The sequence below is a fragment of the Gopherus flavomarginatus genome, chromosome 10 (genome assembly GCF_025201925.1).
Source record: "Gopherus flavomarginatus isolate rGopFla2 chromosome 10, rGopFla2.mat.asm, whole genome shotgun sequence".
Lineage (NCBI taxonomy): Eukaryota > Metazoa > Chordata > Testudines > Testudinidae > Gopherus > Gopherus flavomarginatus.
Window position 1 is genome coordinate 71,265,777 of NC_066626.1, and position 13,970 is coordinate 71,279,746.

Here is a 13,970-nt window from a genome sequence, read left to right on the forward strand (position 1 = left end):
TAAGGGCCTCAACAAGGTTAGGTTGGATAAATAACTATGGGTAAAATTTTCAAAAGTGCCTAAGTGACTTGCAAGCCTTAGTCTTATTTTCAAGAGACTTGAGGACTTAAGAGCCTAGGTTTCATTGAAACCTAATATAAATTAGGTTCCCAAATCACTTAGGCATTTTTGAGACTTTTACTGTATGTTTAATAAGCATAATAAAATACAATGAAAATAGTCAACTAGAATTATCTACAGGAAGTTGACTTATACAGTGTTTTGAGTCATTTGTGTATGTGGCCTGAATCCGTTCACACTTGCATCGATTTTACACCACTGTCACCCCATAGATTTAAATGGAATGAACTGTAAGTCTAAGACAGTGTATGTGAGATCAGAAGCTGACCCATGTCCTGTAAAAGAGGGCCTGAGCAGAGGAATGGGATCCAGCAATTCCTGTTATGTAATCCACATTCTGACATTGGCACAAGTCATTTATTCCCCTTTAACAGATAGAGGTAAATAATATTAACCTCTATCTCACAGGGATTTTGTGGGGTTTAGTTAGTTAACAGGAATTAATTCAAGGATGTCCTGTAGCCTGTGTTATACAAGAGGTCAGACTAAATGATCACAATGATCCCTTCTGGTCTTCTAAACTATGAATGCTAGAAGTGCTGTATAAGTACTAATTATTACAAGCCATTGATTATATCTCTAAATAAATAATTTCCCTTCAGCACTCCAACAAAATCAACTTCCACTGCAACCAAAACTACTGAAAATTCAGAATTCAAACTTGCAACTAGCAATGGGATTGCTAAGGAACTGAAATCCAGCAGCACTGGCCTCACAGTTGAAACCAAAGAGAGGACAGCAGTTAAGAAAGAGTCCTCTTCTATCTCCTCCTCCAAAGAAGCCAAGGACAATAGACAACGACAGCTCAGAGAACCCAACACAGAACCTGCTCAGGAACCTAAAGGGGAAGCGAGGGGATCTCAGGGCCTACAGAAAACTTCCAGCACCATAACCCTGCAAGCCATTAAAGTGCAACCAGAGCCAAAGGCAGAATCCACGGCCACTTCTACTGGACAGGATGAGGACAGGAAAGGGGCCACACAGCCCCTGACGACAACTCGACAAACTGCGTCTCTCATCAGACAGGCTGGTCCAAGGAGTAGAGAAGCAGAAAACAGAGTTGGAACAAGGAAGAGCACAACAGAGCAGAAGAGGGAGCCTCAGGGTGTCCCTCCGCAGTTTGAGAGCCGTCCACAAAGCCAGGAAGTATTAGAAGGCCAGGAGGTCAAATTCAAAAGCAAAGGTAAAGGGATGAAAGCTCAAAGAACCCAGTGCTTAGGGCTCTGTTGCTGTAGATGGGATAACGGGGAAATACGTCACACTTCAGTGCAGGTTTCTTCTCCTTCCTAAACCATTCTTAAAATAGCTCTTCTGTGGTACTCCACACTTGCATCAGCAAAACCGTTATTCCACTGCACGCCATTGTGGTGTTCTGTCTCTGTGTTTTCTATACAGGGCCAGACCTTAATATGACTGTTCAGGGGAATAAGAGGGAGTGTCATAACATTTTTTCCCAGATCTGGACCTTAGCGTCCAAAATATGGGTGTTAGCATGAAAACCTCCAAGCTTAGTTACCAGTTTGGACCTGGTATTGCTGCCACCAGCTAAGAATTATACAGTGCCTAGCTCACTGTGGTCTCCCCAGAACCTTCCCTGGGGGACCCCAAGACTCAGATTCCTTGAGTCTCACAACAAAGGGGAATAAACTATTTCCCTTTCCCTTCCCCTTCCTCCCCTCCAGGTGTTCCCTCCCTGGGTTCCTGGAGAGACATACAGAAGCAAGCTCCGTGAATCTAAACAAAGGGATTCTACCCTCCCTGTTTCCAGTCCTGGAAACACAAGTACCGAGAGAGCTAATCTCTCTTCCCCCTCCCCCAGAGGGTATGCAAAGTCAGGCTTAGTAAATCTAACACAAAGAGATTTTCCCCCTGACTTCTTCCTCCCACCAATTCCCTGGTGAGCTGCAGACTCAATTCCCTGGAGTCCCCACTAAAGAAAAACTCTAACAGGTCTTAAAAAGAAAGCTTTATATAAAAAGAGTGAAAAAGAACATAATATATAGTGTCTGTATCAAGGTGGCAATATACAGGGTCAATTGCTTAAGAAAAAAAGTGAATAAACAGCCTTATTCCAAAAGAATACAATTTAACACATTCCAGCAACTACACACATGTAAATATAAAAGAAAACAATATAAACCTATTGTCTTACTATCCTTGTACTTACAACTTGGAAACAGAAGATTAGAAAGCCTGGAGATAGAAAAATCACTCTCAGAGCCAAGAGGGTCAGACCCAAAACTTCCCTCCACCCAGATTTGAAAAAGTCTTGTTTCCTGATTGGTCCTCTGGTCAGGTGTTTGGTTCCCTGTGTTAACCCTTTACAGGTAAAAGAACATTAACCCTTAGCTATCTGTTTATGACAGAGAGTACAAGCCCGAGGCCACTCTCCTGCATGGCTGTCGTAGGGCTCCCTGCATCAAGGCTCAAGTGCCGAATGGCCGACCATGGGCTGCGTGCCTAGCGCTCACTCCCTCCTTATCCTGCCCCACCAGCAGATTCTTGCTTCTGTCCCCTTCTCCAGTATGCTGACCTGTGGTGCAGAATTGGTACAAGAGGATAAGTAAGTGCTGTAGTAAGTTACTGACCCCTGGAGCAAGGAATGGAGTAGAGAGGATGAATTGTAGTGGAGTCGCACTGCTTCCTCTTGGCACTTACACATCGCCCCCTGCTTAGGGCTCAGTCTAGCCCCTGATGTTTAGGCAAGTGTTTCTAATGTTTTAACTACAGAAGGTCATAATTAAAAGGCCTTGGTTTAGTGTTTCCTCTTCTTCAGAAATGGATCAGATTTTAACCTCTCAGAAGAGAAAGGAACAATGGAGGGCTTTTTGGCTGCATATCATGGGTAACCTTTTAATCCATTCCTTGAGGAAAATATGAGGAACTTCCATTTTTAGTGCAGTTTAGTAGAAAATAATTTTGAAGCATTTTTCTGGAATTTTAATGTAACATTTGCACATCAATTAGCCCCCTAAAAAAAGAGAGAGATGACTTTACATTCTAGGCAGGAAAAAAATCTAGTCGTTGCTTTCCTTTCTGGATGTGTCTTCCTCGCTCTATAAAGAATATATTTTTTATTACCCTCCCAGTGAGTCAGGATTGGAGAAGGTATTCCAAAGGGCTCTCTGAATACTGTATATACTTGCTCATAAGCAGAATTTTGTTGATAAAAAAGTGAAGCATTAAAGAGTGGAGGTTGGCTTATCAGCAGGTCTACACCAAAAGTTGATGATTTTAAGCTCTATTGAATTGAATATCTAATATATTGTCATTATAGATCAGGGGTCGGCGAACTTTGGTTCCTGGCCCGTCAGGGTAAGCCGCTAGCAGGCCGGGATGTTTTGTTTACCTGGGGCGTTCGCAGGCACAGAGCCCCGCAGCTCCCACTGGCCACAGTTCGCTGATCCCAGCCAAGAGGAGCTGCAAGAAGTGGCAGCCAGCACGTCCCTCGGCCCGTGCCACTTCCCGCAGTTCCCGTTGCCTGGGAATGGCAAACCACGGCCAACAAAACGTCCCGGCCTGCCAGTGACTTGCCCTGATGGACCGGGAGCCAAAGTTTGCCGACCCCTGAAGTATAGGGACGGCTTATGCAAGGGTCATACGGTTTTTGCCATTTTTACTTATCCATTTTGGAGGGGTCAGCTTATAAATGAACAGGCTAATGAACGAGTATATACAGGTAGTTTTATTTCCATAGTATATTAAGCTAAGCACTTCTTTATCACCTTCTCAACGGACTTTACAAGCATGAACTAGTGAAGTCTTGCACTACTCCTGTGAGGGAGGGAAGAGTTCTCTGTTTTACAGAGGCACTAAGGCCCAGATTCTCAAAGGAATTTAGGCTCCTGACTTCCATAGAAGTTAGGAACTTAAATAACATTGGGGATCTGAGCCTAAGGGCCTCCCTCATTCACTGCCCACTGAAGTAAATGAATGTCTTTCTATTGACTTCAGAGCGCTTCCGATCAGGCCTTAAGAGTCAAGTGACTTTGTGCAGTGTCAGCTCTTCTTCTTGATATCTCATCTGCCTCGGTCAATCTGTCCTCCCTGTACTTCACAGTTGTACACACAATAGATGCTCCTCCAATTTATTTTCTCCCATTGTGTCTGCTCCTCCTGTTTGCATCCCTCAAAAACCAGAGAGGTACCAACAAGATGCGTCTATGATGTTAGGCGCATCTCATGATCTTTCACTCTTGTAACCACCATTCTCCCCCATGCCTCATCCCTTGCTGTGCTGAGTCAGATTAAGTATCTGGTCTTGCAAATGCACAGTTGAAGGAATGGCATTTTTTCTAATTTTTTACTGTTCTGTTCCCCTTTGCTGTGTGAAAGACCTAGCCAAACAGCAGAAATTGAGCAACTACTATAACCAATTTTACAGTAGAAATTGACAATTCACAAAGTGCTGCTAAATGCAAAAAAAGCAAACAAACTTGAGGGTAGGGGAAGACAGTGGAACATGTTTCTTCCTCCCTACCTCCTATCTCCAATCTAGCTGGATTATAGCAATCTTAGATGTGACTTGTAACAACACTAGAGGAACAATTTTCAGACAGAAGTGCGTGTGACTTTTTTCTAGTTGTCAATGTCTTTTTAAGGGCTGGGATGGGTGGGGAAAGATAAGCAGTAACTGTGTGTCAGAATATTTTACAATGTCTACTGTGTTGGTAAAAAAAAATATATATATAATAGGCAAAGGTGAAGGTTTATCATAATGGGGAAATATCTTTAATGGCCCTCGCCCCCATGCTCCAACTTTGCATCATCTAGTTTCAGGGAAACCAAAACCAGATGTGGAATGGTTCAAAGAGGGAGCCCCTGTAAAAGGAAAAGATGGCATCCATATATATGAAGAGGATGGAATTCATTGCTTGTGCTTGATGAAAACCCACTTGGGAGACAGCGGATCCTATAGCTGTACAGCCTTCAACCCCAGGGGTCGAACTTCCACCAGTTGGGTGTTAAGTGTAAACAGTAAGTAAGTTAGGGTGAACCAACATGCACTTTAAGAACTGAGGATGGGATTTTTAAAGAGATTTGGCTGCAAAATTCCTATTAAAATTAATTCACATATAGACTTTTTAATTCCCAGCTCTGCTCTACCACCAGTCTGGAGTGTGATCTTGTGAATGTCCCTTTATATCTCTGTCTCCCTTCCTCACCACTTCACCCTTTGTCTTCTCTCTTGTAAGTTCTTCAGGGCAGTGGCTGTTCCTCACTGTGGTGGTAGGATGCCTGACACCTGGGGGGGGGGGGCGGGTCCTGATCTTGGTTGGAGCTGCTATGGCTGTGTGTAATAAAACAATGTAATATGAATGAAGAGGAGGGCAGAGACCCTGCCCAAAGAGGTCTGCACCTTCTGCACGGAACTCTGTTGGAAGTTTTTTTTAACACTTATGTAGTGCTTTGCATTTCTGAAATTCTTTCCAAATGCTGACTGATTCTCATGACACTCTTGTGTGGTACAATAGGAATAAGAATTACATGGAACAAAACCTGAGAGTTTTGTCTGGCACCATTTTTGAGCTTGAAATCTTTGAATATCAGGTTTGCTTGAAAGATTCCGGAGCATCTTAGCAAACACTGGCCTAAGTTATGTTTTTTTTCCAAGCCCATTCTTTTATGTGATTTGAGGTTTTGTTACAAAGCTCCAGTCATGTTGATGCAACATTTCTCTGCTAGCACTGAGAATTGTTGGCTTTTAAACCTGGTCCCTCCACAGCACACTTCCTGCCTTGTCAGAGTCCTATTTCCAGCATGTGGGCAAAATCCTGAATTCCTCCTCTGTTTCATTGCCTAACGAGGAGAATTGTGAAAAACCTGATCCTTCCTGTTCTTTGCACTTCTTCACTTTCTGTTAATAGATTTCAGTTCCTCATGGTGGCCTGATGCACGTGGCTGCGTGTGGGGTTTCACTTGCAAAACCAGAGCCTAATGCAAAGCATGAAAGGCAAGCAAAATCTTTTGAAGATTATGCAGGGTGCCCTATTTTTGTATTAGTCCATGAGTCAAAATTGTTTTTACTTCCAAAAGATTCTTTTCTTTACAGCTGTGATCTTGCACATGTATGTGGAAATTATTTTGCATTGTCATTCCAGTATATCCTCTTAATCTACTGAGTAAAACTCCCAGAGGAATTGTCGATTTGTCAGCCCTGTATCAACAGATCCACTTTTGCTTTGACTTAAAGGGCCTAAAGTTGAAGAGATTGCTCCGAGGTTTTCCAGTGTCTTGAAGGGATGTACAGTGAGTGAAGGGCAAGATTTCGTGCTGCAGTGTTCTGTGGAAGGTACACCTGTGCCTCAGATCACCTGGCTCCTCAATGGTAAGAGAACTTCCTCTGGCTGCAGAAACACATGCATCCAGATACTCAGATACCATGGGGATGGGCACATTATAGAAACCTAGATGACTAAGCAATACGTACTGCACAGAATTTGTTAGCTTCCCATAATGGGATATGTGCTGAATAATGAGTCTGGGTATATTTAATGCAGTGGTTCTTAAACTTTTGTACTGGTGACCCTTTTCACATAGCAAGCCTCTGAGTGCGACCCCACTTCTAAATTAAAAACACCTTTTTATATATTTAACACCATTATAAATGCTGTATGCAAAGCGGTGTTTGGGTGAAGGCTGACAGCTCATGACCCCACATATAATAACCTTGTGACCCCATGAGGGGTCCCAACCTCCAGTTTGAGAATCCCTAATTTAATGTGCCATTGGGAACATTTTCATTAAGCAATTTTGTTCTTTATTCCAATTTTGATGTGCATCCAGCAGGGGGCTCTTGTGACACGGGTGTGTCATACTGTTGTTTTTTTAAGTTTGGTCTTAATAGCAATACAACAGAGGCTTCAGAGAAGTTTTTAGTCTGATCCACTAAAGTTACTTTTATGTACCACCATTATCCCCAAGAGTGACATCAAAATGGCAACAAGGTGCTTGGGAAAGGATGAATCTGGCATCATTACCCCCATGCTTGATCCCTGCCTCCACCCTTGGCTCAAAAGTCTAGGTCAAGTTCACAGTACATTTTAGCTTTTGCATGCCCAAACAATAGAAATTAGTCAGTTCTGTGCCACTAAGCCACAAAGCCCATCAAGCTCTTTGAGTCTGGAGGACTAAAGCTGACAAGATTAACCTTAAGGTGTTTATTGGGCCAACTTCTGTTAGTGAGCGAAACACACTCTCGAGCTGGTGCACATTCAGAAGCTTGCCTCTTTCACAGAATCGTAGGGTTGGAAGGGACCTCGAGAGGTCATCTAGTCCAATCCCCTGCACTCATGGCAGGACTAAGTGTTATCTGGACTAGTGGTTCCCAACCCGTGGGCCGCTTGTGGCCCAATCAGCACAAAGCTGCAGCGCACGTGACATTTTTAGGGCCATATGTGTAGTATATATATTGCGTGGATGTGGCCCACATAACACGTAGAGACCTACATATGCAGCCCACAATAGTAAATAGGTTGAGAACCACTGATCTAGACCAGTATGCATACTCCTGGGGGTAGGCAGAAATCTCATCTAGATATTTGCCTAGTTTTATAACAGGCTACATAAAAAGCACTCGCAAAGTCAGTACAAACTAACATTTTATACAGACAATGACTTGTTTATACTGATCTATATAGTGCACACTGAAATGTAAGTAAATATATTCCAATTTAATTTATTTTATAATTATATGGTAAAAATTGGAAAGTAAGTAATTTTTCAGTAATAGTGTGCTGTAACATTTTATGTGTTATGTCTGATTTTGTAAGCAAGTAGTTTTTAAGTAAGATTAAACTTAGAGTACGCAAGATATATCAGACTCCTGAAAGGGGTACAGTAATCTGAAAGGTTGAAAACCATTGATCTAAACCATCCCTGAGAAGTGTTTTATTGGAAGCTGGTCCAGTGAAAAATATATTACCTCACCCATCTTGTCTCTCTAGTATCCTGGGACTGACATGGCTACAACAACACTGCATACAAGATTAACCTAAATGCATTTAGGTATCAGAACCTTTCTTTAGGGGTTGAGGGACTTAACCCTTGCTGTATCTCACACATCATATGCACTTTGTTGATGAAAAAGAATACCTGAGATGCTGTTAACATAAAACTTGTGGATTTTTATCATTTTATTCCTCGATAATACTTTGTATCATTTAAACATTTTTTAATTTTTAAACTCCTATTGCCTTCTCACCACCCAAGCTGTGTCTTTTGTGCCCTTGTCTCAGCTGGGACAGTGAAACCAGACTGGCAGTTCCATTTTCTGTTTTTCTAGTTCTTTCTGTACTAGCAAGATGGATTTCTAATAGTACACAGAAAGGGAATGTTATGTCCAAAACTATTTACAACTATTTTGTTTTCATTTCATTAAAATATTTCTGTTGATATCAGGTTTAATACTCTCAAACCCAGATTTGTTTAAACAAATGAACAGTCCACAGACAAAACCTCACATGTAGTTCTTAAATGTCTTAATGGATCCTTTTACAATTAGAGATGGGCCCACGGTTCAGTCTTCTGCATAGAATCCAAACTTCCTCAAAATTCCAGAAGAGTTTAGTTTTGGGATTTTTTTGGTTCACGCCATCTCTGTTGAAGGCTAGCCTAAATTATTCAGTTTAGCCCTTATCTGGTGTGTTATTCACAAAGCATGAGTTGATGTTTCAGGTTTTCACAGGCCATAAGTTTTAAAGGGGAAAAAACAGCATGCTTTGTTCTCAAGTTGCTTCTCTCAGGGTTGCTTTACAGTGAGCGGTTTGCACATAATCGTTGGTTACACGGCACACTTTTTCAGTCATTCAGTGTGAATGGGAGAACTCAGAAAGGTGGCAGGGAGAATAAAATGTGACCTTGAGATTGGTATGTTCCCACAGCCTGGCTGGATCCCTTTCTCAGTAACTCAGCAGTGCTCCATGACTGTAATGGAAAAGCCCCTGTTTTATCCCCAAAGATAAACACATGTGAGAGAAGCTCTGACCTCTCCCACTGGAAATAACTTGCCTGTCTGGCTGAAGGCTGCCTGGGAGGGAAGTACTGCGCAGAAGGAGCACTCCCACAATTATACGCGGTCAGCCCTGTCTCCTTCCCAGTCCATGGTTCCTCCTCCTCCTCCTCCTGAAAAATTCCCCAAACCATGGAATAGCATGGTTACACATAACTGCATGTGGTTAACTCCCTGTCACTGCCTTCCTGTCGCGCAGAGCACCTTACTGTCTCTTCATAGAGAGACTCTTCATTTCCAAATTCAGGAAAATGAGCATTGTCCTGTCAGAATGACCCTAGCCACAGTGCTTCAGGGGTGACGTGCATCATAAAGCCTCTCCAAATACCTGAAGAAACACCTCTTTGTGTAACTATTATCAACGGCACTGCTGAAAAACATACAGTCTAGAGATAAATAAATACATGATTGTTATAGAAAATCCTAGATTTTCAATATATTTATACTCTCTTCTTGCCATTCTCCAGTATGTTAGATTTGGATTGACCTTCCGCCTGCTTGCCAGTATGGCCTTCACGTACCTGGATAATTGCCTTTTACAGTTGCTGACAGAGGGTGCTGTATTCTACCAAAGCAGCCTGGTTTAAAAACATGAATCTCTTTTTGGAATTCACATTACACCTTCAACACTGGCAGTTGAACAACAGACCCAGGGGCAGAAATGCGAACATGGGGAGATACTATTTCCTCTCTCTCCCCTTCACCCCCACTCCTGCACCACTGCTTATCATTCAGGCTTGTTCCTAACCACCTTGACCACGTGACTTTTGACTTCCAGTTATGAGCCATCTCTTGTATCTTGGAACCTGGGTAAAACTTCACAGAGAACTTCTATACAACTGCACTTTATCCTGTATATTTTGCAGCCAAGAATCCTGTATTAGTCTTCATGATGGCTTTTGGCTGTTGAGCTGCTTTGGGTTGTTTTATCTACAAGTACTGTTGCAGTACAGTGGCAAGTGATCCTGTGCTCCAGGATTGTGTGTAAACCATTATTAATTTATATTACATTAGTGCGCCTGGTGTACTAGGCACCAGAGAAGCACATAGTGAGAGGCCATCCCTACCCAAAAGAGCTTACAATCTAAATAGACAAAGGCAGGAAGGGAAACAGAGGCACAGAGGGAAGTGACTTTCACAAGGTTACACAGGAGGTTGGTTGCAGAGCTAGGAATAGAACTTTGGTTGCCAAGCGCCGAGTCCTGTGCCCCATCTACTAGACCACGTGACTTCAGATATGCTTGTTTCCACACTCTAACTACATGTGTGCTAACTACATCGTGGTACCAGTTGACAATGAGGCATTTTTTAAAAGACTTTTTTTGTTGCAGAATTATCCTGTAATAGAATACTTGCAATTGATGCATGGCTTCTTGGTGTACAGACCATCATAGCCACCTGACAGTGTTAATGGGGAGATGTGCATTAAAAAGCTGCTGTTGGTGGAGGGGATGGCCACATACTGTATTTTAACATTAATATCTTGTAAAATACTAAAGTGTGTATATAGCATTTTGAATGTACTCCGATATTGGTCCTAATATTAATAATGCATAGTATGACATTACACTACCCACAACCCTCAAGAGTAAACTGGGTGTGTCTTCCTGGGGAGTGGAAAAAATGGGTTTGCAGGTTGTCCAGAAGGCTAACTAATTTGGACACTGGCAAACTAAATGTAAAGTAGTGAAATGTGGAAAGGCAAGGCTGGCTCTGATTCTATAAAGATTTGTGTGTGTGTTTTACTTTAAGCATGTGTATAAATCTTTGCAGGATCAAGGTGCCTGACTGCAGTTGTATCAGTATCATGTGGGCAGGGAGGCGATCTCTCTGATAGATAGATCCCAAAACATTTAGGGTTTTATAGGTTAAAACCAACACCTCAAATCCCATCCTATACCAATTGGCAGTGATGATTTTGAGTAATAGTTAGCGATCAGTGTTACCCAAAAAAGCCACAGTACTGTGAATTCATTGTTTCATTTACTATTTACTATTTATAAATGAATTTATTATATATAAATAGTAAATGAAACAATGAATTCACACTACTGTGGCTCTCTTCCTTCCCATATTTCATTGCTAGCTTCTATCTAGCATGCAGTGGTATGGCTAACATCTCATTGTTCCAAACATCTCCTTCTTGCTTCAGGGGGTCTGCCAAGCAGGGCCAGTGTTAGACTCGGTGGGGCACAGGGCAGAAAGCTGAAGTCCCACTGCATGGGGCTGAAGCCTGGGGCCCTGAGCACTTCCACTTGGGACTGAAGCCAGAGCCTGAGCAACTTACTTGCCTGGGGGCCCCTGTGGTATGGGGCCACAGGCAATTACACTGCTTTCTACCCCCTAATACGAGTCCTGGCTTTTATATGCAGAAAACTAGTTGTTGTGGCACAGGTGGGCCATGGAGTTTTTATAACACGTTGTGGGGGGGGAGGGCTCAGAAAGAAAAAGATTGAGAACCCCTGGTGTAGCCAGTCAGGCTTGGGCTGGAGCCCAAGCTCTGGGACCCTGTGAAGGGGGAGGGACCTGAGCTTGAGGTGCAGCCTGAGCAGCTATACCACAATTAAACAGCCCCTTAGCTCAAGCCTGAGTCAGCGAGCATGGGCCAGCTGTGGGAGTCTAATTGCAGTGTAGACATCTCCAAAGTGGTTTATGCTACAGTGCCACCATGCATATATTTCAGTAACCATCCAGCATTCCATGCGTTTTTGTCAGCTGAAATCGTATGAAGCTTAATATTTTCTCCAAGCCACAGCACATGGAGACTTCCACTAAAGATCAGCTAGCCTGGTAGATGAATAAATGCTTTCAACTATCCCATCTGTAACTACCTCTCAGTGCCTGCATGGAGAAAGCACATACTCATTTTGCACAAATAGGTGCAGCTGAAGATCTTCACAGTATCCTGGAACCACCAATCTTTTCCATCTCTTACTGCTCCCATGAAGCATTGTTGCCTACAGTACATTTTCTGGTATTTTATCCAATCTAGTTTTGAATTATCTGAAGCTTCTGCTATTCCCTTTGGAGACTCTTCCTCTTCCTCAACTTAACAAAGTTTTCCTGCTTTTCACCCTAAAATAGTCCTGTCCTTAGTTTAATCCTATTAGTCCTAGTAATGCTCCCTTTTGCCACCTGAGCCACTTCTCATTCTCTTTGCTGTTTACATCCTCCATCTTCTTGTAGATGGTTACTAGGAGAGCGCATAACCAAGTTCTTTACGCAAGTTTATTAATCTTTCATAAATCAGTACCATCCTGCCCTTTAATGATTTTAATTGCTCTTCTCCAGATTCCCATCAATATAATATCAACTTCCCCAGAACTGAGGTACGTAGAACTATACCGCAGTATTCTAGGAGTGATCTCACTGGAACTGCTCTCTGTCATCATACTTGTGTATGTAGCTCAGAATGGAGCTGCAAATGGCTCTTTAATGTGTCTCCTGCAGCTCTTTGCAGCACATGATATTATAAAACACTCTGGGATTTAAGCATCAGTCTAAGTTATTAACCAATCAAATGCTTTTACTGTGTTATCCAATTGTAGTTGAAAAAATAATTATGCTTGGTCATTCATTTTGCTGTGAGAATAAAACATATATAAAGCAGTGATACTCAGATCTCAGTAGTTAGCAATCATTGTTACCCAAAAAAGCCACAGTATTGTGAATTCATTGTTTTATTTACTATTTATAAATGAATTTACTATATATAAATAGTAAATGAAACAATGAATTCACACTACTGCGGCTCTCTTCCTTCCAATATTTCATTGCTAGCTTCTGCAGTGGTATGGCTAACATCTCATTGTTCCAAACATTTCCTTCTTGCTGAATATGCTTTTCAGACTGTTTACCCATTTTCCCAGGCTGAATCTCATTTTGATGGGTTTAAAAAAGAATGAATATTACCTTAACCTTTTAGCAAAATAATTCCCCAAGTTGTGTTTTATTTTAGGACAGCTTTTAATAAATAGGAGGAAAATTTCCTTTCTTCTGTTATAAATTGCCAGCAGTAAAGTATTTTTGTTATTATTCTTGCTGCCAAACTGTCAGAGATTTGAATGTTATGTCCTTGGAGAAGAGAACATTTCCCTACTGGGAAAATTGTTATTATTAGGTGTAAATCTAGACAAAGGGGCGACATAAGGTAGACTCTGACTATTGGTTGTTCCACTGGGCAGATGTGGTGTTTTCTTTTGTTTTTTGTTTGTTTTTTTGGTTCTGTGTCTGTGTTTTCATGAAATGGCAAGTAGTTCTGCAAACAAAGTAAGTCAAAGTTTTGTTAATACCCAAAGAGGAAAATTGAAGCACCAACAAATTTTGATTTAGTTAATATGGCAAAAGAAATTACATTGCTTTTTCACAGAGAACATTTGCATGGCTCTTTTGCTGCTTCATGCCTGAAGAAATTATGCCGTCTTGTTCTCGGTAAACCAGATTGCATACTGAATGCATTTAAGCATGCACCCCTCTGATACTGGAATTCTTTTTATTATTATTTTAGTGCCAAAAGTCTTAACCAGGATCCCCATTCTGGTAGATGATGCACAGATCCAGCCTAGGAAGATGCTCCTTGCCCTCAAACAGCTTGCCATCTTGGGCCTTAGTCCTTCAAATAATTATTTGGATTTAACTGGATTATTGCATGCATAAGTGTGGGATTGGAGCCACCACAGTATGCAAAGGGTAGAAGAGAGGATAAAGGAAATAGCAATAAAAACATGTCTGATTTGGGAAATGAATGTTTTATGAAGTGGTTTAGGAGGTTTAACCCTGAAAATATATTGCTGACTCCCAAAAAAGTAGTTAAATGCTGACCCCAAACTTTTCAAGAAAT

The 13,970-nt window shown here is 41.7% G+C and overlaps 1 protein-coding gene across 2 annotated transcripts in view; it reads left to right on the forward strand.

Moving 5' to 3' along the window:
• MYLK (myosin light chain kinase) overlaps window positions 1-13,970 on the forward strand; it is a 344,254-nt gene that overhangs the window by 169,852 nt on the left and 160,432 nt on the right. For both annotated transcript variants that reach the window (XM_050916915.1, XM_050916916.1), the window contains 3 exons: window positions 723-1,303; window positions 4,894-5,097; window positions 6,314-6,448. In XM_050916915.1, coding sequence (XP_050772872.1) covers window positions 723-1,303; window positions 4,894-5,097; window positions 6,314-6,448 — 920 coding nt within the window. The remainder of the gene's footprint in view (window positions 1-722; window positions 1,304-4,893; window positions 5,098-6,313; window positions 6,449-13,970) is intronic.